Consider the following 27432-nt stretch of genomic DNA (forward strand, 5'->3'; position numbering starts at 1 on the left):
TGACGCAGGACACACGTTGCACTTACCCCCTCCCACAGACATAAGAAGTTTAGCCGACTTCTTTTTGTCTCTTCTTTTGCGACGAAAATTTTAGCGAGACCTTCTCAGGGTGATCAATCAATCAGGCCCCAATATTCCATTCAGCAAGTGATGACAAGCAGGGCCAAGAAAAATTCTGCAGTATGATATCAGCAATGTGGAGCTGCTTTCACCTTTCTCAAGACCCTGCAGTCACCGGTGGTGGTTAGCGTCGGCAAGTTGCAAATGGACATCTGAATTCCTAAGCAACCATCGACTTCAGAGGCAGCAGGAGACAAGGACGATTTCAGCACAGGCGTACTACTAGCTTTATTCCATCCAATTGAATAGAAAACATCAGATTACACAAAACTTGTCCAATAGAAACATTCAAGATTCCCTCGCCCTTCTTTTTCCTCCCCTACATTATAGACATAAAAGGTTATTCATAAAGGGCCAGCACTACGCCGAGAAGTGCTGAAAAATGTGTGGGGGGTGTGAGGGTGCAACAACCATCTGCTATGCAGATATTATAGTTTATCGAGGAATTAACAACGATGGGTGAGAAAGTTACAGACGGAAAAACATTATTGAAAAGGAAAGCAAACCACCAAGGCGCTATGCTAATGGCTTTATGGCCTTCATCGAATGGCAGTTGATAGCTCACACCGAGATGCCAACAGTAATACACCTCCCCCCCTCTCCCCTGAAATATTTATTTATCTGGACTGCATACCTTATGTGCTTCCAACTGCAGCACACACAAGTACAGAGGGGTCCTCCTCGAAGAAGCTCATGATACCTCCTCTTGCTTATGCTCGGATAAAAGGCTCATGATGCCTTAGCTTCCAGACTTCGTCTTCCCCGAGGATCGCAGAGGCGCAGCTATAGAGGACAGGCTCTGGCGCTGGCATGCATCGACACCAAGGATAAGATCTACGAGATGGCCATGGCTGGTCCAGCTTGCAGATTTCTCTCGTGTTTTCTGTGTTTTGTAGCATGTCTTATCGTTATGGAGTCTGCTTTGTCTGCCCATTCATGGTGCACCCCACATCCCAACCCGAGGGGAGAAGCGGAGTTTAAGCAGAAGACAGACAAGTTTTGGGAGTACCAGGAGCAGAGCAATACCTGGGTGGAAATAAGCATGCCTTTCAATCTCATGTCCTGTATCAACGGCACCTGCACAAAGGTAGGCTCGATCAAGCAACCAGAAAGCAAACATGGCCGTGCTTCCGTCTCGAGTCAAGAGAAGGATACTGATCCAGTCCTGCCCATAAGGAAAAGAATCTCCCTGGCAAGGATGTCAGAGTCGTCCGTGTGGGTCACAGGGCAGAGCGGATCAATCTATGAGAGGTTCTGGAACGGGGTCATGTGGGTGATTGCTCCTCATGAGCTTCCAACGGCGGCTGGGTATGCAACAGCAACTTTCATCGTCAACACAACCATCCTTGCTCTGTCCGAGGCTGGAATCCTCTACCAGGTAAGCATATCATCTACTAACAGTCAGTAGTTCTTCTAGCTTATTCAGACTTAGGGTTATAATCTTCTACAGCAGCTCATATCACTGAGCTTACTGTCTCTCGCAAAGATCACCCTTGCATCTTTCTTGAACTGTTTGAGATCTTTAATGGAACAGTAGCTTATACTTTTTTCTTTTGAGGAATAGTAGGTGATACTTTATGCCCGAAAGAAAAAAGTATTTCGCCATGAAACTTTGCAGACAAGTACTATATATCCATATGTATATTTGTATTTTTTCAGAAATTTTTATACCTAAAAATTTGATTTTTGATTTTTTTTTTGAAAAAAGGCTCCATGGAGCTCGAGCTCAGTTAGCAATTTCCGTTTTAACAACATAAATAAATCCGGTTTACTTCCATTACTTGTACAGATTGTGTCATTCGAAACAAAACTTGTATGCAGTGACTTTAGTACAACCAGAACTTAACGATGTTGAGAAAAGACAGCGGAGATAGTCATAGAGAGTGAAGGAAAATATACAGGAGAAGTCAAACAGAAATGTATGTAACACAGGAACACTAGTTGCATACCCAATGTTATAACTGGACCAATGAAGGAAATTAACTCCTGCTAGGTAAGGTTAAAATAATGTTCAGAATTTGTGTAATATGTATCCATTAGTAAGCCACCAATGGAATTATGATTAGACTGTCCTGTTTTTTTATCCTTCTAAAAAGACTTCAGGTCATTCTATTTGCATATCTGAAGTATCTGATATATAACATGAAGATGTGATACGATTCAGAATGAACTTATCTATCCTATCCAGCGAAGCATAAATCCTATATCGTCAAGTGAAATAGACTTCTGCATGAATTCAGTTGCAAACAAATTAGTCGCTGTAAGCTTTTCAGTTTTCGGTTTTTCCCCCTTGTAAGACCCCTGCCATCTCGGCGTTTTCTTCTAATACTGCCCATTCAAGAAAAAAAGAAGTTGCTATTATGCTTTCACTCTAATAGTTCTACTCTACATCTTTTCAGCTACAGCTAAATGAACATGCCCAGCCTATCTGGACTGAGATGACATTCAGCTATGAACAACATTTCACAAACCTTGAAGAGAAGACACAAAGTCAAGCTACACACATAAAAAATGGGGTCGTATCACATAATGGAAGGTGAATATCTGCCCTAATGCTTCCTTGTAAGGTTCATCTGCGCATAAAATGCGGGTATCTAGTCAATTTGGAATTACCAACAAACAATGGTTGAAAGAACTTATTCTTTCTCAATCAGGAAACTTTTCCTTTCTATCACGAATGGGTCCCTAATTGAGGTCACAGAACTTCAGCCTCTAAGGTATGAGTCAGCACAACTCAACTTCATCCTCTTGCATGTTTGTAATATCTTGCTCAAAATTCAAACGTAAACCACAGAAAAGAAACCCACCAAAAGCTTTCACATATGACTATTTGTTGTTGCTGACTTAAAATATAGTGGATCAATACACATGTAATTTAATATGTAGATAAATCTGGCGATCATATTTGATCTTGGTATAGATATTTTGATCCTCTTTCCAGGAAGTGGTATTTACACACAAAAATCAGTAGAAAAGGCGAATATTTATAAGTTATTTATGTGCTGGACCCACATTATAATAGTAAAAATAACTCAGGGGGTCGAGTAGATGTTCCTATTATAATATTGTGAGTCACAGGTATAAAGGCCTACTGTTGAGCAGGTTGCAACCTCTTCTATTTATTTCTCTGCTTTGAACTTTAAAATTCTAATACAAGGTTAAATGCGTATATGGGGCCAATGATGTGTGTTCCATCATTAGTTATGTATATCCTGAAATACTATATTCATGGAAAATGTGTTCAAAAGAAATATTAGCTATACTACATACTTTAAGAGATCCATAATTACTTAAAACACGATGGCATGGTAGAATAAAGGGCTGATGATTTTAAGATATTCTTTTCCTGACTAGAAAATGCCAACAGTGTTTTTGAAGTTTTCGCAGAAGGTTTGGTTAACTGAATGAATAAAATAATTTGCAGAATTTCCTATAACCTATTTATAGAAATCACACTATTTGCAACTTCTTTTATCACTACTACCATGGCTTCAAATAAAATAATGGTTGAATGCTACTGCTGCATAGGTGGAATTGCCATGGGCGTCCCCCAGGAGCAGATGTATCATATATATCTGATGCTGAAAATGCAAGACCAGGGACCTTGTTCACAGTAAGGTATGTTTAGCATGTGCATTTGAGGATATGAGGGGGTGGGTGGGGGTTGGGGGTACCTTTTCAACCTACCCTAGAAGGAAAAGATTTGTTCGGTGAAGTCTCAGTTTGCTCCTATACTGGTCAATGACTGAAACAAAAGGGTTCAAGGAATATCAAACGTATTCCTCCAACTTTCCGTAACATAGTTTCTACCCATATCTCAGTCGTTCCATTAAACATAATTAGGAGGACAAGTTAAACAATAAATATATCAACTTTCTCGTACAAGACAACGCTATACTCATTTATGCTGTTAGTTCAAGATTTGATATACTGTTGATGCACACCAATGCTAACATGGGATAATGCAGTGCAGTTCTACTGGAGACCTATATGAATTTGATAAGGAAACGAAGCCATCATGGAAAAAGCATATATGGAGTGAACAAACAACCAAAAATGTCTTGCTGAGCTCATCTGTTGGGTGTGCTTTGCATGGTCTCTTAGGCTCTAATTCAGTATCACTCTTTCTGATAACCAAGGTATGTAAGAATCTGTATTATCATAAGCAATTTATTGCTGGATTAAAGCTAACAAGGCAACATTACCCATTTGCATATTATGCATTTCAAAGGTGAACTCGCTTTTTATGATTTGGGAACAATATATGGTGTGTTCCTGATAACTATGATGGTTCCAAGTTAACCATAACAGTGCAACAAGTATCATCCACACAGTTGAACAGAAACTAACAACAAGCTTTATCGACTAACTATAGATAATTTGAAAAGAAAAGAACTACAAAAAAAAGTTTGCTAGCTATTGTAGTATGATTTTGTCATGTCTATGACCCTAGGGATTCTGATCCATTAAAATAACATTTATTTTGTGATATATTCAGTTGTTAAAGGTGTTTATAGATTGGCAGGATGGTCTTTTAGTGGAGCGGCGCTTGCATAGAAGAAAGTGGAAGTGGGATAAACATGGAGCACCTAAGGGTCAAAGACTAAGTTCAATTACAGAAGTTCAACAGGATGAATCTAATGATGCGACTTCAATGTTTTTTACAACAACCACAGGAAAAGTATTTGAGTATCAGTTTCCAAAATATACAGGTGGAAACTCCTTCCTTAGACTTTGGACATCTTTATTCTTTTGTGACTGAGGTCATCAAAGCAATGTATATAGCTAGTAGCTTTCATTACTTGCTTGATAAAGCTTTAATAAATTGCTAAGTGGATAAGTGTATCGCTATGATTGGCTATAAGTCTCAGAATTCAAGTTACACTATGCTGGAAAACAAGATGAATTTGAAGGAACTTCACATAGCAGAACAATTTACGTAATTATATTGAATTGTTCCTGGAGTCGAAAGATAAAAATGAACCATAGTTATGAATATGCTAGTTCAAGATAGGATGTCCTTCAAGTAAAGTGAATCAGCAGCAATAAACTCTTCTTTAAGCCCATATGCCGCACTCAGGTCATGATACGATGTTGTATACTATTCTTTTGTCAGCAATAAACATGACATACTCTCAACTTCTCGCCTAGGACCATATCATTGCATGTAATCTTTTCTGAACAAAATACCAATCGATTCAATTCTTACTACAGCAATTCTTTAAGTTCCAAGAAGAAACTAAGTTGACATTGTTTATCTTCTCCATTGGACAAGGTGGGGCTTCAAGCAATAAGATTAGAGGACTATGGGTAAATCACATGTCTCCTGACCATGCAAAAGTAGCAGCAAGTGTTCGAGGTCTACAGATTCAAGTTGGCAGATTGATATTCCAGCTAGATGATGGTAGGCTTGGAGAGCTACATTTACCTGGCATGGGAGGTGGTCATTTTGGTCCAAGTCAACAAAATAGCATAAGAAGGAAAGTGCCAAACAAGTATGAGTGGTCTATCCTAGATACACCAGAAACAGAAGGTTGGAATGCAGAATATTGCACTGAAGAGCATGGCCCTACAAACTGTATTACTGGAGCGATGAATGTAGCTGCAGATACGGAACCAACCAACCTGAGCAATGCCCCACCTAGAAGGCGTAAAGCAGAAGAGAAGCAACACTACCTGCATGGTCATAGTCATGAGAGTGATGAAACTGAATCATACAACATTCTATCACGAAGCATTTATCTTAACTTCCATATGCGGGTGATGCATGCAGATAGATCACTTTTCCTCATAACAGATAACGGATTAACTTTGGAATATCTAAACAGCAATGGTGTCTGGCTATGGCTAAGACATGAACACATTACAGGCATGAAGGGTACACTAGGAAGCTATAATGGCAGCTTGTATCTTGTCGATCTTCATGGGAACTTGCATATTAGAGAAAGAAATGGTGACGAACTCTTATGGATTAATTGCACAGCAATGAGGAAGGGAAGACAGGTTGCAAGTGGGCCTCCATGGGATGGCATCCCTGGGTTATCACGCAGAGTGACAACAGATGATGCACTTTTCTTTGTTAACAAGAGAGGCAGATTGCTACAATTCACGGTAGAAGTCCAAACATGTTTTAATTTCACTAAATGTTTGCCTTATTATGGAAGGGGAGCCTTGTGACCATGAAGTCATGGGTTCGAGTCTTCGAGTCCTGGAAACAGCCTCTTGCAGAAATGTAGGGAAAGGCTTCATACAAAAGACCCAAACTGGTCGGACCCTTCCCCGGACCCCGCGCAAGCGGGAGCTACGTGCACCGGGCTTCCGGGGTTGTCTTATTATACAAAAGATAAAATGTGCATTTTCATACAAGATATTGCATTATCCAAGATTAAACGCATGCACCTTTATGAGCAAAAGCCATTTTTTTGCTATCCCCTGCCTAAAATCCCGCGTATCTCCTCAAAAAAAGAAAAGACGCTGCATGGCAATGACCAATGAGCAATAGTTTTTCTATTTTCCATATGAGAAATTACGAATCTTCTACTCAAGATAATTCCATGTATACGAAGCATGCATTAACCTATAGAGTACATAAGTAGTTAAGAATTCACAGGTAGGAGTATAGCTAGAGAACTGGAACACGTGCACACAAAATTCAGCATCACAAGAAATGCAGCAAACCACTCTTTCTTCATATCCTTTAATGTTCCAGAGGATAGGTAGTTTATAGTAGATTGATCTTTCCGCAATTACTTGGTAGATATGGCCAATGCAATAGTTTTAATACACATATCAGCGATATCTCAAAAGTGTTAAGAATCATGACCGGATTAACTACAGGTGCAATCATGTTTAAAACGTGAGCTTCTAACAAATTTAGGACAAATCGTCATGATAATCGAGAACCAACCACCCTTCTGTTCTTCCCTCCTTCACACTAAAAAGGGGGAGGCTAGTGATTGTCCTTTTTTTTTCCTCAAACAACACCATCATTCAAATGTGCTCTGCTCTCAAAATAGTTTAAGAGTACATATTCACCTGGAAAAATAATAATCCCAAATTACATAATGTTTTGTCCTTAAGCTGCTTGACTAGTCTTGTAAAAATAGAAGTTGTTTTAAACCTTTTCAGGTGGCATTGCGTAAATTCAAGTGGAAGGACTGCCACAGCCCTCCCGATACCAAGGTTGCATTCATCGTGGATCAGGAGGTGTTTAGAAGAAATATCATCTTCGTGGTTGGCCGGAACGGTCGGATGTACCAGTATAACAGAATTACAGAGCTATGGCACAGGCACTACCAATCACCTCACCTCGTCCTGTCAAGATCCCCTGGGACAGCGATGAGGCCGTCGCCTCTCTCCCTCACCGGCTCCATCTTCATGATATCCGAGCAGGGGGGCCTCGTGGAGTACCATTTCAGCCCGCATGACGGATGGGAGTGGGTAGAGCACGGGACGCCCCACCGGGACGTGACCCTCGTGGTCGCCCCAGGGCCGTGCTTCGACGGCACACAGCTGTTCGTCATCGGGTCCGACGGACACGTCTACCTGCGGCACCTGGACGAGCGAACGTGGAGGTGGACGAGCCACGGGCACCCGTCGGAACCATCCAGCACGACGACGGACGTTGCCGGCGGCGGCGAGCAGAGCTGCGCCACGCTGGGCGCCGCGGACGCGCACTACGCGAGCAGCTTCAGGGGGAGCTGCGACGAAAAGGTCAGCCCCGCAAAACAACACCTCGGCACCCTGCAGCTGACTGCGGCGGTGTCATTCTCGTCCTCTTCGCTTGCTACTTAGTAGTAATTGGTACGGGGTCGCTAATGACGCCTACGCAATTGGACGAACAGGTGGCGGCCGTGCGGCCGGTGCCGTTCTCCGAGGACGCGGTGGTCTTCGAGCTGCGCGACGGCCGGGTAAGCAACAAGGCAAGGCTGACGGTCGTGTGTGCAGGTGCAGCAGGGGGGGAATGAATGCTTACCGGAGCTTTGGTTTTTGTGGCGTGCAGTTGGCGGAGCTGCGGCGTGCGGCGGAGGGTCGCAGCGGGTGGGAGTGGGCGCGGATCATCGGCACGCCCGCCAGCGCCTGCATGACAAGCTACTGGACGGCCGTCGCCACGTAGCCGGCGGCGCCGGTGGGAAGGAAGCGGGCGGAAGCGCGGAGCTGGAACTCTATTTGAACGGCATACGCGCAAGATACGAGTTGAATGCTCAACTAGTTTACCAGTACCTGATTAGTCGTGGCTAACGCAGGACAAGCTAGCTATGTACACCTTGTTAAGAAAAACAGAGCCTACCTATGTACAGTAGCCTATGATCAAGTTTTCTTGTGCATCTCTAGTGGATCGTGTAAACCGGGCCATCTGACAAAATAACCGTTGATTTGCAGGACGAAGACTAATTTGCCACCCGAAACAGATTCAGTACATTCTCTAGATTTGTTTTTAAGGGATCCTCCAAACCATGGCCTTTTTTTCCATATCTACAGGATTTGAACTCTTTTTTACACGAACCTGCAAAACATAGAAACGGTTGGCGGGAGGGAAGTTTCAGCTCCCGCCATGGTTTTCCCTGAGCACAACCTCACCGGAGTGCCTCGATGCTGGCCACCACCGGACCCTAGCTGCCGCCGCAGCCCCGCTGTTCGAGCCGCGAGGTGCAGCCCCCAGCTACGCTTAGCTAGCTAGCTTCTGCCGCCGACACCGCTACTGCCTGCTCCTTGTGGCCGCGGCACCCATGTCCCCGCATGGCGCCGCCACGCTGTTGCATAGCGTGTTGGCCATGGCCGCCGAGCCCGTTTGCCCAAGCGCGAAGGGGATGCAACGAGGAAGATGGACCCAATTGTAATTTAGTGGGCGTCTTTTGGGGGGGTTTGTGCAGTTTGTCGAGACCATGAAATATTCTTACGGGATCTGTTCTGCCGGAGCAAAAGTCATACTGAAAAAATGTTTTGCGGTATCTTGTAAACCAATTTTTGCGGGATGGTGTATACCGGATCTGCTAGAAATGTTCTTAGGCAGTTGACGCCAAACAGGCAATGCATCTGTTCACGGATAGGGGTAGCAGTCCACGGATATGGATACGAGATCTGATAAAGGTAAGGAGTCAGGTATAAATCTTGGATATGATTGTGTTAAGTATTTTATAAAAACGAATGTTTTACATAAGGTTAGTGCAAGATATGGACTTGACTCTGAGATATTAGCTACTTTCTGTGAAACATTTGCTGCTCATGTTGATCTCCCTAAGAAGAAGTGTTTTAAGTTTCATCCTTCTATTGAAGAAATTTGTGAGAAACCTGTTATAACTAAAACTGAAACTATTGCTTATAGTGCTAATCCAGTTGTACCCACCTCCTATATTGAGAAACCTCATTTTCCTGTTAGGATTAAGGAACATGCTAAAACTACAACTATGATTCATAAGAGTATGTTAAAGCACCTAAATTCCCTGAACAAGTTAAAGTAGAACCTAATATTGCAATGGTTAAAGATCTCTTGATTGATAATATTGATGGACATGCCATTTATTTACATGAGGAAGCAATCAAGATCGCTAAACAAGTTAATACTAAACATGATAAATTAGATAAGAGTAAGCTGGTTGTTGGCATGCATGTTTTTCTATTAAGATATGAGATCATTGCTACCACGGTTTATGTGATATGGGTGCTAGCGTAAGCGCCATTCCATTTACTTTATATCAAGAAATTATGCATGATATTGCACCTATTGAAATAGAAGATATTGATATTACTATTAAGCTTGAAAACAGAGATACTGTTTCACCTCACCATTTGGGATTGTTAGAGATGTTGAAGTCTTGTATGATAAGATCAAATACCCTACTGATTTTCTAGTTCTTGGATCACCGCAAGATGATTTTTGTCCTATTATATTTGGTTGACCTTTCTTGAATACTGTTAATATTAAAATTTATTGTACTAAAGAGAAGGTCAGTGTTAAGTTTGGTGATGTATCTCATGAATTTAATTTTTCCAAGTTTAATAGACAACCTCATGATAAAGAATTGCCTAGTAAAGATGAAATCATTCATCTTGCTTCTATTATTGTGCCTCCTACTGATCCATTAGAATAATATCTGCTAGACCATGAAAATGATATGCATATGAATGAAACAAATGAGATAGATGAAATATTATTTAGGAAAACACCTATCCTTAAACATAATTTGCCTATTGAAACTTTAGGAGATCCTCTACCACCTAAGAGTGACCCTGTGTTTGAATTAAAGAAACTTCCTGATACATAGAAATATGCTTATCTTGATGAAAAGAAGATATATCATGTTATTATCAATGCTAACCTTTCAGTGCATGATAAAAAAAGATTACTTAAAAATCCGAGGAAGCATCGTGTTGCAATTGGATATACTCTCGATGATCTTAACACTGGTACAACGAGGAGCTATACAAATGTTTTTAACCCCTTTCCGCAACGACATTTTGAACCATCACCAAGTGAGTGTGTACGATAGGGGGGTCCTTCCCACACGACCCAAAAACCGTCGGGGATAGGGAGCCATGATACATACAGTTGTCCCTATAAAATTGTTTTTGATATTTCGAATATCCCAAACGCTTCATCCTTGCAACTCGTTTGTGCTCGCATTGCCATCGCAGTTGGAATTCTGTGATTTTATCTAAAACCAGGCGCAGTCCAAGCACATTCCAGGCACGTACCAAACAGGCTCTACGTTTATGATGTCTGGCACATCACAAACAGTTCATGATTGTAAACTGTGTATGATAGGTCGACAATCACACACATTTAGTTTCCCGCACCGTTTGTGATATTGTATGACATCACACACGCTTTGCAAACGGAAACTGTGTGCATGGTTACACACGTTTCCTCTCCATGAACTATGTCAGATTATGATGTATATCACACACGATGTGCTTTATAGACCGTGTGCGCCGTGATGACCCGCAGAGCGCAATTTCACCCTAATTTAACTGCTGCTATTTAAAATTATACCTAATTTGAATTTGAAACTAGGCTATAGCTTTATTCATATCCACCAGGTTCAAACAACCAATGCATCATTCAATTCATAGGTACATATGTTTAAGAATTACATAAGCAGCAAATAAAGAATGATGAACCAGGGTTGTATACTTGAACTACTAAAGATGGTAAAGAAAGAGGCGAGAGACATTCTGATTGCTGAACAAGGTGAAAATGAATGGCCCTATTGTGCCCCCCTCGATGCAGCAGGCACACACGACTCTAGTCCAGCAACTTAAGATGGTCGGCCGCCAATCATGTAGTTTGAGAGGTAATCTTGAGTAAACTGCTTCAGTATCCACTACAAAGGAAAAAGATTCAGACATTGTCATCTAACACACCTTATTACGGGCAGTAAAAAGAAGGCTACAAAGTTCTTATTTACCATTCGACAGTTCACTGATGTCTTGCATAAAGTGTAAAAAATAGTTCGATTGACATCTTTCGACCCATTTTAATAACAATCTTTATCATTTTCCTCACATGATAATGGTTCATGAATATCTCATTGCCCCATACACAGAAAGGGTCGAAGTGTGGATCTTTGGCAATGACATATGTACCTAAAATCACCAAGTTAATATGAGAAGCTGAACAACAATTGCAAAATAATGTAGTACAACACTCCCGCCATCCCATTATATAAGATCGTATTACATGTATATCTAGACATCATCAGAACATTAAGGTAACACTCTTCCTTGTTGCTATGTAGCCTGGGATTGCATATTTAGTCATTCAATACAATGCATGTTGCTATGTAGCCTCAAATATATGAAATATGACCCCAGTTAACCTACCGATAAATGGGTTACAGATATATTCAGTGAAATGTCCGATTCGACGATTAATCCCTTATCAGCCCCACGCTATATGGTACCAGCTACCGATATCCTGAATAGTGAGTATATATAAGCAATGCGATGAAACTAACCTCGATGGAAAACAACAGCTGTTCTCAACATTGTCCTGTATGAGTACATGTAAAGGCATGTTAAGCACAACAGGCTAAACATCAACCAAATATATCCATGATAGACAACATAATCTACAAATGATAGCTTCAGTGTGTAGGTTTAAGCACACTAGTTAAGCAAAAAAAGAAGTGGAAAGATGTGTTAACTGCATCAGGCATAACATTTAAAAACAAGTAAATATAGTCATTCAAACTGGTATTGTGCAGGTCTAAAGTACACTAGTTATTGTTAAAAAATGAAAAGGTGTGTTAACTGCAACATCCTTAACAACAACCAAATATCATAATTCATAGTGGTATTGTTGAAACTGTTATTGATGAAATTGAACTACATGACAAATAGTTGCACATATAGAGCATCACATTGTGAAGAACTGAAATAAACAAGGCATACGACCATCTCTAGTCGATCCCCTAAATGTTAACGGACTAAAACCCTTAGTGGAGTATATATATACTCCAACAATTTTTGGCCGTTTCTAGTCGATCCCCTAACCTTAACGTTGTAAACTTCAATTTGATCGAGTTCAAAGTAGGTTCAACCGCAAGTAGTATGCATTCAAACATAAACATAGATAGTTTTGCATAATCAAACATAAAACATAAATTTAAACTAAACTACTTTCGGTCAAAGTGGAGGTCGAGTCAATCCTTCCTCGTGAGGTATGGTGTGCCGCGAGCTGGGTTCGGGCGGGTGCCGTCGTCGGGGTCATTGGGGAAGACACTCCTCCACTCGTCGACGTCGATCTCGCCTCGTCCTCGCCGCCCACCTCGACGCCATCTAATACGTCCATTTTGCATCATGCTTTTATATCGATATTTATTGCATTATGGGCTGATATTGCACATTATGTCACAATACTTATGCCTATTCTCTCTTATTTTACAAGGTTTATATGAAGAGGGAGAATGCCGGCAGCTGAGATTTTGGGCTAGAAAAGGAGCAAATATTAGAGACCTATTCTGCACAGCTCCAAAAGTCCTGAAACTTCACAGAAGTCCTTGTTGGAATTAATAAAAAATACTGAGCGGAGAAAGTTCCAGAGGGGGCCACACCCTGGCCACGAGGGTGGGGGGGCACGCCCCCTGGTGGCCCTCTGATGCCCATCTTCTGTTATATGAGGTCTTTTGTCAAGGAAAAAAATCATAAGCAAGCTCACAGGACGAAACTCCGCCGCCACGAGGTGGAACCTGGGCGGAACCAATCTAGGGCTCCGGCGGAGCTGTTATGCCAGGGAAACTTCCCTCCGGGAGGGGGAAATCATCACCATAGTCATCACCAACGATCCTCTCATCGGGAGGGGGTCAATCTCCATCAACATCTTCACCAGCACCATCTCATCTCAAATGCTAGTTCATCTCTTGTATCTAATATTTGTATCCAAACCTCAGATTGGTACCTGTGGGTTTCTAGTAGTGTTGGTTACTCCTTGTAGTTGATGCTAGTTGGTTTACTTGGTGGAAGATCATATGTTAAGATCCATTATGCATATTAGTACCCCTCTGATTATGAACATGGATATGCTTTGTGAGTAGTTACGTTTGTTCCTGAGGACATGGGAGAAGTCTTGCTATAAGTAGTCATGTGAATTTGGTATTCGTTCGATATTTTGATGAAATGTATGTTGTCATCCCTCTAGTGGTGTCATGTGAACATCGACTACATGGCACTTCACCATTGTTTGGGCCTAGAGGGAGTCATTGGGAAGTAATAAGTAGATGATGGGTTGCTACAGTGACAGAAGCTTAAACCCTAGTTTATGCGTTGCTTCGTAAGGGGCTGATTTGGATCCATATGTTTCATGCTATGGTTAGGTTTATCTTAATACTTCTGTTGTACTTGCGGATGCTTGCAATAGGGGTTAATCATAAGTGGGATGTTTGTCCAAGTAAGGGCAGTACCCAAGCACCGGTCCACCCACATATCAAATTATCAAAGTACTGAACACGAATCATATGAACGTGATGAAAACTAGCTTGATGATAATTCCCATGTGTCCTCGGGAGCGCTTTCCTTCATATAAGAGTTTTTCCAGGCTTGTCCTTTGCTACAAAAAGGATTGGGCCATCTTGCTGCACCTTATTTACTTTTATTACTTGCTACTCATTACAAATTACCTTATCACAAAACTATCTGTTACCGATAATTTCAGTGCTTGCAGAGAATACCTTACTGAAAACTGCTTATCATTTCCTTCTGCTCCTCGTTGGGTTCGACACTCTTACTTATAGAAAAGGCTACGATAGATCCGCTACACTTGTGGGTCATCAAGACTCTTTTCTGGTGCCGTGCCAGGGAGTGAAGCGCCTTTGGTAGGTGGAATTTGGTAAGGAAAATTTTATATAGTGTGCTGAAATTTACTGTCACTTATTACTATGGAACATAATCCTTTGAGGGGCTTGTTCGGGGTATCTTCACCCCGACCAGTAGAGCAAAGAGTTGCTCCTCAACCTATTGAACCTACTGAATTTTTTTACTTTGAATTCCTTCGGGTATGATAGAGAAACTGCTAGCTAATCCTTTTGCAGGAGATGGAACATTGCATCCCGATTTACACTTAATCTATGTGGATGAAGTTTGTGGATTATTTAAGCTTGTAGGTATGCCCGATGATGTTATCAAGAAGAAGGTATTCCCTTTATCTTTGAAGGAAGAGGCATTGACATGGTATATGTTGGAAATATGCCCTAGAGGCAATAATAAATAAGTTATTATTATATTTCCTTGTTCATGATAATCGTTTATTATCCATGCTATAATTGTATTGATAGGAAACTCAGATACATGTGTGGATACATAGACAACACCATGTCCCTAGTAAGCCTCTAGTTGACTAGCTCGTTGATCAATAGATGGTTACGGTTTCCTGACCATGGACATTGGATGTCATTGATAACGGGATCCCATCATTAGGAGAATGATGTGATGGACAAGACCCAATCCTAAGACTAGCACAAAGATCGTGTAGTTCGTATGCTAAAGCTTTTCTAATTTCAAGTATCTTTTCCTTAGACCATGAGATTGTGCAACTCCCGGATACCGTAGGAATGCTTTGGGTGTATCAAACGTCACAACATAATTGGGTGGCTATAAAGGTGCATTACAGGTATCTCCGACAGTGTCTGTTGGGTTGGCACGAATCAAGACTGGGATTTGTCACTCCGTGTAAACGGAGAGGTATCTCTGGGCCCACTCGGTAGGACATCATCATAATGTGCACAATGTGACCAAGGGGTTGATCACGGGATGATGTGTTACGGAATGAGTAAAGAGACTTGCCGGTAACGAGATTGAACAAGGTATCGGTATACCGACAATCGAATCTCAGGCAAGTACAATACCGCTAGACAAAGGGAATTGTATACGGGATCGATTGAGTCCTTGACATCGTGGTTCATCCGATGAGATCATCGTGGAACATGTGGGAGACAACATGGGTATCCAGATCCCGCTGTTGGTTATTGACCGGAGAACGTCTCGGTCATGTCTACATGTCTCCCGAACCCGTAGGGTCTACACACTTAAGGTTCGATGACGCTAGGGTTATAAAGGAAGTTTGTATGTGGTTACCGATGTTGTTCGGAGTCCCGGATGAGATCCCGGACATCATGAGGAGTTCTGGAATGGTCCGGAGGTAAAGATTTATATATGGAAAGTTGTTGTTCGGGTTCCGGAAAAACTTCGGGTTTTTTCGGTATTGTACCGGGAAGCTTCCAGAAGGTTCCGGAGGATTCCGGAGGGGTCCGGAAGTCCGGAAATTGTTCCACCACGTCCAATACAGTAGCATGGGCTGTAGGGGGGCGCTCTAGCCTTAATGGGCCAGGGGCACCAACCCCCCAAGGCCCATGCGCATGGGAAGGGGGAAACCCTAAGGGGGAGGGCCTCCACTTGACTTGGGAGGCACTCCTCCCCCCCTTGGCCGCACCCCTTGGGGTGGGAAACCCTAAAGGGGGCGCAGCCCCCCTTCCCCCTATATATACTTGAGGTTTTGGGGCTGCCAACACATGAGAACTTCTCCTCTTGGTGCAGCCCTACCTCTCTCCCTTCTCCTCATATCTCGCGGTGCTTGGCGAAGCCCTGCAGGACTACCACGCTCCTCCATCACCACCACGCCGTTGTGCTGCTGTTGGATGGAGTCTTCCTCAACCTCTCCCTCTATCCTTGCTGGATCAAGGCGTGGGAGACGTCACCGGGCTGTACGTGTGTTGAACGCGGAGGTGCCGTCCGTTCGGCACTAGGATCTCTGGTGATTTGAATCACGACGAGTACGACTCCTTCAACCCCGTTCTCTTGAACGCTTCCGCTTAGCGATCTACAAGGGTATGTAGATGCACTCCCCTTCCCCTCGTTGCTGGTTTCTCCATAGATAGATCTTGGTGACACGTAGGAAAATTTTGAATTTCTGCTACGTTCCCCAAGAGTGGTATCAGAGCCAGGTTTATTGCGTAGATTCTTTGCACGAGTAGAACACAAAGTAGTTGTGGGCGTTGATGTTGTTCAATATGCTTACCGTTACTAGTCCAATCTTGTTTCGACGGTATTGTGGGATGAAGCGGACCGGACCGACCTTACACGTATTCTTACGTGAGACAGGTTCCACCGACTGACATGCACTTGGTGCATAAGGTGGCTAGCGGGTGCCAGTCCCTCCCACTTTAGTCGGAACGGATTCGATGAAAAGGGTCCTTATGAAGGGTAAATAGCAATTGGCATATCACGTTGTGGTTTTGCGTAGGTAAGAAACGTTCTTGCTAGAAACCCATAGCAGCCACGTAAAACATGCAAACAACAATTAGAGGACGTCTAACTTGTTTTTGCAGGGTATGCTATGTGATGTGATATGGCCAAGAAGAATGTGATGAATGATATGTGATGTATGAGATTGATCATGTTCTTGTAATAGGAATCACGACTTGCATGTCGATGAGTATGACAACCGGCAGGAGCCATAGGAGTTGTCTTTATTTATTGTATGACCTGCGTGTCATTGAACAACGCCATGTAATTACTTTACTTTATTGCTAACCGGTAGCCATAGTAGTAGAAGTAATAAGTTGGCGAGACAACTTCATGGAGACACGATGATGGAGATCATGATGATGGAGATCATGGTGTCATGCCGGTGACGACGATGATCATGGAGCCCCGAAGATGGAGATCAAAAGGAGCAAAATGATATTGGCCATATCATGTCACTATTTGATTGCATGTGATGTTTATCATGTTTATGCATCTTGTTTACTTAGAATGACGGTAGTAAATAAGACGATCCCTTACAACAATTTCAAGAAGTGTTCCCCCCTAACTGTGCACCATTGCTAAAGTTCGTCGTTTCGAAGCACCACGTGATGATCGGGTGTGATAGATCCTTACGTTCACATACAACGGGTGTAAGACAGATTTACACATGCAATACACTTAGGGTTAACTTGACGAGCCTAGCATGTACAGACATGGCCTCGGAACATAGAGACCGAAAGGTCGAGCATGAGTCGTATGGAGGATACGATCAACATGAAGATGTTCACCGATGATGACTAGTCTGTCTCACGTGATGATCAGACACGGCCTAGTTGACTCGGATCATGTAATCACTTAGATGACCAGAGGGATGTCTATCTGAGTGGGAGTTCATAAGATGAACTTAATTATCCTGAACAAAGTCAAAAGACCTTTTGCAAATTATGTCGTAAGCTCGCGCTTTAGTTCCACTATTTAGATATGTTCCTAGAGAAAATATAGTTGAAAGTTGATAGTAGCGATTATGCAATCAGTAGAAAGCTTATGTCCTTAATGCACCGCTCAGGGTGCTGAACCCCAAACGTCGTTTGTCGATGTTGCGAACATCGGACATACACGTTTTGATAACTACGTGATAGTTCATTTAAATGGTTTAAGTAGAGGCACCAAAGACGTTTTTCGAAACATCATGGAACATATGAGATGTTTCAAGGGCTGAAATTGGGATTTCAGGCTCGTGCCCACGTCAAGAGGTATGAGACCTCCGACGATTTTCTTAGCCTGCAAACTAAGGGAGAAAACCTCAATCGTTGAGCTTGTGCTCAGATGGTCTGAGTACAACAATCACTTTAATCGAGTGGGATTTGATCTTCCAGATGAGATGGTGATGTTTCTCCAAAGTCATTGCCACCAAGCTGCTAGAGCTTCATGATGAACTATAACATATCAAGGATAGAGATGATGATCCTTGAGGTATTTGCGTTGTTTGACATCGTGAAAGTAGAAATCAAGGAGGAGCATCAATTGTTGATGATTGGTGAAACCACTAGTTTCAAGAAGGGCAAGGGCAAGAAGGGACACTTCATGAAACGGCAAATCAGTTGCTGCTCCAGTGAAGAAACCCAAGGTTGAACCTTAACCCGAGACTGAGTGCTTCTATAATAAGGGGAACAACCACTGGAGCAGAATTACCCTAGATACTTGGTAGATAAGAAGGCTGGCAAGGTCGATAGAAGTATATTGGATATACATTATGTTAATGTGTACTTTACTAGTACTCCTAGTAGCACCAGGGTATTAGATACCGGTTCGGTTGCTAAGTGTTAGTAACTCGAAATAAAAGCTACAGAGTAAACGGAGACTAGCTAAAGGTGAGCTGACGATATGTGTTGGAAGTTTTTCCAAGCTTGATGTGATCAAGCATCGCACGCTCCCTCTACCAACGAGATTGGTGTTAAACCTAAATAATTGTTATTTGGTGTTTGCGTTGAGCATAGACATGATTGGATTATGTCTATTGCAATACGGTTATTCATTTAAGGAGAATAATAGTTACTCTATTTATGTGAATAATACCTTCAGTGGTCTTGCACCTAAAAATGGTTTATTGAATCTCGATCGTAGTGATACACATTTTCATGCCAAAAGATAGTAATGATAGTACCACTTACTGGTGGCACTGCCATGTAAGTCATATTGGTTTAAAACGCATGAAGAAGCTCCATGTTGATGGATCTTTAGACTCACTCATTTTTGAAAAGTTTGAGACATGCAAACCATGTCTATTGGTGTATACGCATGAAGAAACTCCATGCAGATGGATCGTTTGGACTCACTTGATTTTGAATCACTTGAGATATGCAAATCATACCACATGGGCAAGATGACTGAAAAGCCATGGTTTCAGTAAGATGGAACAAGATAGCAACTTGTTGGAAGTAACACATTTTGATGTGTGCAGTCCAATGAGTGCTGAGGCATGCAGTGAATATCGTTATGTTCTTACTTCACAGATGATTGATGTTGGGAATATTTACTTGATGAAACACAAGTCTGAATTATTGAATGGTTCAAGTAATTTCAGAGTGAAGTAGAAGATCATCGTGACAAGAGGATAAAATGTCTATGATATGATCATAGAGATGAATATCTGAGTTACGAGTTTTGGCACACAATTAAGACATTGTGGAAATTGTTTCGCAATTAATACCGCCTGGAACACCATAGTGTGATAGTGTGTCCGAACATCATAGTTGCACCCTATTGGATATGGTGCGTACCATGATGTCTCTTATCGAATTACCACTATTGTTCATGGGTTAGGCATTAGAGACAACCACATTCACTTTAATAGGGTACCACGTAATTCCGTTGAGATGACACCGTTTGGAGAAACCTAAGTTGTCGTTTCTTAAAAGTTTGGGGCTGCGACGCTTATGTGAAAAAGGGTTTCAGGTTGATAAGCTCGAACCCAAAGCGGATAAAATGCATCTTCATAGGACACCCAAAACAGTTGGGTATACCTCCTGTCTCAGATCCGAAAGCAATAAGGGATTGTTTCTAGAATCAGGTCCTTTCTCGAGGAAAAGTTTCTCTCGAAAGAATTGAGTGGGAGGATGGTGGAGACTTGATATGGTTATTGAACCATCACTTCAACCAGTGTGTATCAGGGCACAGGAAGTTGTTCCTGTGGCACCTACACCAATTTAAGTGGAAGCTTATGATAGTGATCATGAAGCTTCGGATCAAGTCACTACCGAACCTCGTAGGACGACAAGGACGCGTACTGCTTCGGAGTGGTACAGTGATCCTGTCTAAAGGTCATGTTGCTAGACAACAATGAACCTACGAGCTATGGAGAAGCGATGGTGGGCCCAAATTCCGACAAATAGTTAGGAGCCATGAAATCCGAGATAGGATCCATGTATCAGAACAAAGCATGGACTTTGGTGGACTTGCCCAATGATCGGCAAGCCATTGAGATAAATGGATCTTTAAGAAGAAGACGGACGTGGACGGTAATATCACCGTCTATGAAGCTCGACTTGTGGCGAAGAGTTTTTCACTAGTTCAAGGAGTTGACTACGATGAGATTTTCTCATCCGTAGCGATGCTTAAGTCCGACGGATTCATGTTAGCATTAGCTGCATTTATGAAATCTGGCAGATGGATGTCAAAACGAGTTTCCTTACCAGTTTTCGTAAGGAAAGGTTGTATGAAATACAATCAGAAAGGTTTTGTCGATCCTAAGGATGCTAAAAGGTATGCTAGCTCTAGCGATCCTTCCATGGACTAGAGTAAGCATCTCGGAGTTGGAATGTGCACTTTGATAAGATGATCAAAGATTTTGGGTTTATACAAAGTTTATGAGAAACTTGTATTTCCAAAGAAGTGAGTGGGAGCACTATAGAATTTCTGATGAGTATATGTTGTTGACATATTATGGATCAGAAATGACGTAGAATTTCTGGAAAGCATATAGGGTTATTTGAAAGTGTTTTTCAATGGAAAGCCTGGATTAAGCTACTTGAACATTGAGCATCAAGATCTATAAGGATAGATCAAAACGCTTAATGGTACTTTTCAAATGAGCACATACCTTGACATGATCTTGAAGGTGTTCAAGATGGATCAGTCAAAGAAGGAGTTCTTGCCTGAGTTGTAAGGTATGAAGTTAAGACTTAAAGCTCGACCACGGCAGAATAGAGAGAAAGGACGAAGGTCGTCCCCTATGCTTAAGACATAGGCTCTACAGTATGCCATGCTGAGTACCGCACCTGAAGTGTGCCTTGCCATGAGTCAGTCAAGGGGTACAAGAGTGATCCAATAATGGATCACAGGACAGCGGTCAAAGTTATCCTTAGTAACTAGTGGACTAAGGAATTTTCTCGATTATGGAGGTGGTAAAAGAGTTCGTCGTAAAGGGTTACGTCGATGCAAGCTTGACACCTATCCGGATAGCTCTGAGTAGAGATACCGGATACGTATAATGGAGCAACAATTTAGAATAGCTCCAAGTAGAACAGTTATTTGGAATAGCTCCAAATAGAGCGTGGTAGCTGCATCTAGGAGATGACATAGAGATTTGTAAAGCACACACGGATCTGAAAGGTTCAGACCCGTTGACTATAACCTCTCTCACAAGCATAACATGATCAAACCCAGAACTCTTGGGTGTTAGTCACATGGGGATGTGACCTTGAGTGTTAATCACATATCGATGTGAACTGGATTATTGACTCTAGTGCAAGTGGGAGACTGTTGGAAATATGCCCTAGAGGCAATAATAAATAAGTTATTATTATATTTCCTTGTTCATGATAATCGTTTATTATCCATGCTATAATTGTATTGATAGGAAACTCAGATACATGCGTGGATACATAGACAACACCATGTCCCTAGTAAGCCTCTAGTTGACTAGCTCGTTGATCAATAGATGGTTACGGTTTCCTGACCATGGACATTGGATGTCATTGATAACGGGATCACATCATTAGGAGAATGATGTGATGGACAAGACCCAATCCTAAGCCTAGCACAAAGATCGTGTAGTTCGTATGCTAAAGCTTTTCTAATGTCAAGTATCTTTTCCTTAGACCATGAGATTGTGCAACTCCCGGATACCGTAGGAATGCTTTGGGTGTATCAAACGTCACAACGTAACTGGGTGGCTATAAAGGTGCATTACAGGTATCTCCGAAAGTGTCTGTTGGGTGGCACGAATCGAGACTGGGATTTGTCACTCCGTGTAAACGGAGAGGTATCTCTGGGCCCACTCGGTAGGACATCATCATAATGTGCACAATGTGACCAAGGGGTTGATCACGGGATGATGTGTTACGGAACGAGTAAAGAGACTTACCGGTAACGAGATTGAACAAGGTATCGGTATACCGACGATCGAATCTCGGGCAAGTACAATACCGCTAGACAAAGGGAATTGTATACGGGATCGATTGAGTCCTTGACATCGTGGTTCATCCGATGAGATCATCGTGGAACATGTGGGAGCCAACATGGGTATCCAGATCCCGCTGTTGGTTATTGATCGGAGAACGTCTCGGTCATGTCTACATGTCTCCCGAACCCGTAGGGTCTACACACTTAAGGTTCGATGACGCTAGGGTTATAAAGGAAGTTTGTATGTGGTTACCGAATGTTGTTCGGAGTCCCGGATGAGATCCCGTACATCACGAGGAGTTCCGGAATGGTCCGGAGGTAAAGATTTATATATGGAAAGTTGTTGTTCGGGTTCCGGAAAAACTTCGGGTTTTTTCGGTATTGTACCGGGAAGCTTCCAGAAGGTTCCGGAGGATTCCGGAGGGGTCCGGAAGTCCGGAAATTGTTCCACCACGTCCAATACAGTAGCATGGGCTGTAGGGGGGCGCTCTAGCCTTAATGTGCCAGGGGCACCAGCCCCCCCAAGGCCCATGCGCATGGGAAGGGGGAAACCCTAAGGGGGAGGGCCTCCACTTGACTTGGGAGGCACTCCTCCCCCCCTTGGCCGCACCCCTTGGGGTGGGAAACCCTAAAGGGGGCGCAGCCCCCCTTCCCCCTATATATACTTGAGGTTTTGGGGCTGCCAACACATGAGAACTTCTCCTCTTGGTGCAGCCCTACCTCTCTCCCTTCTCCTCATATCTCGCGGTGCTTGGCGAAGCCCTGCAGGACTACCACGCTCCTCCATCACCACCACGCCGTTGTGCTGCTGTTGGATGGAGTCTTCCTCAACCTCTCCCTCTATCCTTGCTGGATCAAGGCGTGGGAGACGTCACCGGGCTGTACGTGTGTTGAACGCGGAGGTGCCGTCCGTTCGGCACTAGGATCTCCGGTGATTTGAATCACGACGAGTACGACTCCTTCAACCCCGTTCTCTTGAATGCTTCCGCTTAGCGATCTACAAGGGTATGTAGATGCACTCTCCTTCCCCTCGTTGCTGGTTTCTCCATAGATAGATCTTGGTGACACGTAGGAAAATTTTGAATTTCTGCTACGTTCCCCAACAGTATAGCCTATGTGATGATATGGGATCATGGGACTACAAGCGATTGAAATTGGAATTTCATCAGAAGTTTTATCTTATGCATCTTGTTCATCGTGATTGTAATTATATATATAATTTTTGGCCTCGCGAAGGAGAAAGCATCGCTCAAGCTTGGGGGAGGCTTATGTCAATGTTATATTCATGCCCCAATCATGAGCTCTCAAGAGAAATGATTATTCAAAATTTTTATGCTCGGCTTTCTCTCAGTAATCGCTCCATGCTCGATACTTCTTGTACTGGATCTTTTATGATGAAGACTATTGAATCCAAATGGGATTTATTGTAAAGAATTAAACGCAACTCTGAAGATTTGGACCTCGACGAAGGTAAGGAGTCAGGTATAACACCTAAGTTTGATTGTGTTAAATCTTTTATGGATACCGATGCTTTCCATGAATTTAGCACTAAATATGGACTTGACTCTGAGATAGTAGCTTCTTTCTGTGAATCCTTTGCTACTCATGTTGATCTCCCTAAGGAGAAGTGGTTTAAATATAATCCTCCCATTGAAGTAAAAGTAGTTGCAGCTATTAAAGTTGAAGAAAAGACTATCACTTATAATGATCCTGTTGTTCCTGCTGCTTATATTGAGAAGCCACCTTTCCCTGTTAGAATAAAGGATCATGCTAAAGTTTCAACTATGGTTAACAAAAGTAATATTAAGACACCTAAACCCCCTGAGCAAATTAAAGTTGAACCTAAAATTGCTATGGTTAAAGATCTCTTGGCCGATAATATTGATGGGCATGTTATTTACTTCTGCAATGAAGCTGCTAGAATTGGTAGACCTGATGCTAAAAATAAACATAGACCTGTTGTAGGCATGCCTGCTATTTCTGTTAAAATGGGAGATCATTGTTATCATGGCTTATGTGATATGGGTTCTAGTGCAAGTGCAATACCTCATTCCTTATACAAAGAAATTATGCATGATATTGCACCTGCTGAGATAGAAGAGATTGATGTAACAATTAAGCTTGCTAATAGAGATACTACTTCACCCGTTGGGATTGTTAGAGATGTTGAAGTCTTGTGTGGGAAAGTTAAGTATCCTGCTGATTTTCTTGTTCTTGGCTCTCCACAGGATAACTTTTGTCCCATTATATTTGGTAGACCCTTCTTGAATACTGTTAATGCTAAGATAAACTGCAATAAGGATATTGTTTCTGTTGGTTTAGGGGATATGTCTCATGAGTTTAATTTTGCTAAATTTAGTAGACAACCTCGTGATGAGGAATTGCCTAGTAAAGATGAAATTATTGTTCTTGCTTTTATTGTTGTGCCTCCTACTGATCCTTTAGAACAATATTTGCTAGACCATGAAAATTATATGTTCATGAATGAAAGAAGGGAAATAGATGAAGTATTCTTTAAACAGGGACCTATTCTGAAACACAACTTGCCTGTTGAAATCCTAGGGGATCCTCCTCCACCCAAGGGTGATCCCGTGTTTGAGCTTAAACCATTGCCTGATACTCTTAAATATGCTTATCTTGATGAAAAGAAGATATATCCTGTTATTATTAGTGCTAACCTTTCAGAGCATGAAGAAGAGAAATTATTGAAAACTCTGAAGAAGCACCGTGCTGCTATTGGATATACTCTTGATGATCTTAAGGGCATTAGTCCCACTCTATGTCAACACAAAATAAAATTGGAGAAAGATGCCAAACCAGTTATTGATCACCAATGCCGGCTAAATCCTAAGATGAAAGAAGTGGTAAGAAAGGAAATATTAAAGCTCCTTGAGGCAGGTATAATTTATCCCATTGATGATAGTCAGTGGGTAAGTCCTGTCCATTGTGTCCCTAAGAAGGGAGGTATTACTGTCATTCCTAATGATAAAGATGAATTGATTCCGCAAAGAATTATTACAGGTTATAGGATGGTAATTGATTTCCGCAAATTAAATAAAGCTACTAAAAAGATCATTACCCTTTGCCTTTCATTGATCAAATGCTAGAAAGATTATCCAAACATACACATTTTTGCTTTCTTGATGGTTACTCTAGTTTCTCTCAAATACCTGTGTCAGCTGAGGATCAAGAAAAGACTACTTTTACTTGCCCTTTCGGTACCTTTGCTTATAGAAGTATGCATTTTGGTTTATGTAATGCACCTGCTACCTTTCAAAGATGCATGATGGCTATATTCTTTGACTTTTGTGAAAAGATTTGTCAAGTTTTCATGGATGATTTGTAGCGACCCGACCTCAGACGATCAAGTCTCGGTGCTTAAGTGTCATCCCTGGATCGGTATGCTGACACACACAGTACTCGAGGATTTATAACAGAGGTAAATCACATGTATAAAGTAACGTAAAATACTATTACCTCAATCCAAATAGCGGAAGTAACAAGGTTGTGGATTCCCATCAACACCAACGGCAAAGTTGAGTGTAGAAATCGTAACCCTAACGTATCACTTACTCGTCGTAAGATAATCCTACAACATGAGACATTGCAGCCACAAAGGGTCAGTACATTGAATGTACTGGCAAATTCACACCATAGAGAATGATGAATAAAGGCTATCACTACATGCATATTTGGCTGGTGGAAAAGCTCTATGGTTATAGTTTTTGCGAAAAGCCAATTTTTCCCTACTGCAAAGGAATACATTTTTATTTAACTATCAGGGTGGTTGTTGAACATTGAGAATGGTTGACAGCATTCTCAATCCAATTAAGTAACATCATTAAACCAAACAAAATTAATTTAAAGTAACGTGATGAAATTCACATGATAATCCAAGTACTAGATACTCGAGACATCCATAACCGGGACACGGCTAATCATGATTAGTTTATACACTCTGCAGAGGTTTGCGCACTTTTCCCCACAAGACTCGATCTCCTCCGTTGGGATTCTTGCACTACATGGTGTTTGAGAAACGGATGACCGAGACATAGTCTTTCAGAAGAGCTAGCACCTTACGATCGGGTAGACCGTTACACCTACTTTCCCCTACATCTGCTAGTCTACCACTGTAAGAGTTCGCACGACTTAATCAACTATGCTAGAGCCCATAGTAGCTTGTGGCTGCACACGGAAGTTTCTAGTATGAATAATCTCATGATCCCTTTGAGCCTGGGTGGCGGTCCATAAAGAAAACAGGCAATCGTTGGAATACCCAGGTGCCTAAACAAGCAATCGCTGGAATACCCAGGTGCCTCAATCCACCCAGATGTGTGCTAAAGTTGCCATCTTAAGTAAACCATTAATTAACAATCTCTCATCTGTCATGAATACTCTCAAACCCAATCCACGTCTACGAGCATAGCATGGCAATATAAGCATAACATAAAAGTAACTCCCAAGGTTTGAATGCAGGGCAATAGGTTCCTACCTCATCAACTACTTCCCAATACCCACATGTTATCAATCATACTCATGCAATGTTTGAGGGTGAAACTAATGCATAAAAACTGGGTATGAAAGGGATATGATCAAAGTGTGAACTTGCCTGCAATGTTGATGAATATGTTTCGCACTCAAAACTCTTGATAGATCTACTCGTCACACTCCGGTCAATCTATCGTAAGCAAGCAATAGTAACCCCACATAAGCAATCACTCAAAGATCGGAGAGAACGAAGAAACAATTCGGAAAACATCAAAACCAAAGAAATAACTCTTGCAACAATTTCTAACAGTACCAAAATTAGGTGAATTTGGCCTTATCAGAAAGTTTAGGTCAAGAGCTTCGATTCGCAAAAAGAATCAACTCAAACGGAGCTACGGAACTCAAGTTATGATCAAATGAAGTTTGAATTCAAATCTGGTCTAATTCAAATTTTAAACTTTCAAAAACAAGTTTAAGTTGTTTTTCTGGATAGAGGGGATCATAATGAAGACATGGGCGTTGGTTTCATCGAATTCCGACTAACGAGCAAAAAGTTATGAGCGTTTGAAGAACATGGGCTAAACTGTAAAATAAAACAACTACAACTAGGCCCTGGCGTAAATAACCAGGAAACAAAAAGACTAAATAACGGACACTCGTTTATAAGATCTAAACAGTGGA

General features: G+C 41.9%; 1 protein-coding gene across 1 annotated transcript; it reads left to right on the plus strand.

Annotated features, from left to right (window-relative positions):
* Positions 1 to 683: 683 nt before the first annotated feature.
* LOC119267987 lies at positions 684 to 8561 on the plus strand. Its single transcript, XM_037549461.1, has 10 exons — positions 684 to 1498; positions 2520 to 2656; positions 2775 to 2837; positions 3649 to 3738; positions 4094 to 4259; positions 4646 to 4832; positions 5396 to 6231; positions 7249 to 7833; positions 7965 to 8030; positions 8123 to 8561. The coding sequence occupies exons 1-10, from the start codon at positions 962 to 964 to the stop codon at positions 8234 to 8236; spliced, it is 2781 nt and encodes a 926-aa protein (XP_037405358.1). The 5' UTR covers positions 684 to 961; the 3' UTR covers positions 8237 to 8561.
* Positions 8562 to 27432: the final 18871 nt, after the last annotated feature.

This window comes from Triticum dicoccoides, chromosome 3A (assembly GCF_002162155.2).
Source record: "Triticum dicoccoides isolate Atlit2015 ecotype Zavitan chromosome 3A, WEW_v2.0, whole genome shotgun sequence".
NCBI classification, from domain to species: domain Eukaryota; kingdom Viridiplantae; phylum Streptophyta; class Magnoliopsida; order Poales; family Poaceae; genus Triticum; species Triticum dicoccoides.

What these genes read in the sequence shown, in the direction of transcription:
- LOC119267987 (XM_037549461.1), top strand. Translation starts at nt 962, where the DNA reads ATGGCCATGGCTGGTCCAGCTTGCAGATTTCTCTCGTGTTTTCTGTGT. An exon ending in AGGCTGGAATCCTCTACCAG is followed by an intron (nt 1,499 to 2,519) that starts GTAAGCATATCA and finishes ACATCTTTTCAG; the next exon opens with CTACAGCTAAATGAACATGC. An exon ending in GCAGATTGCTACAATTCACG is followed by an intron (nt 6,232 to 7,248) that starts GTAGAAGTCCAA and finishes AAACCTTTTCAG; the next exon opens with GTGGCATTGCGTAAATTCAA.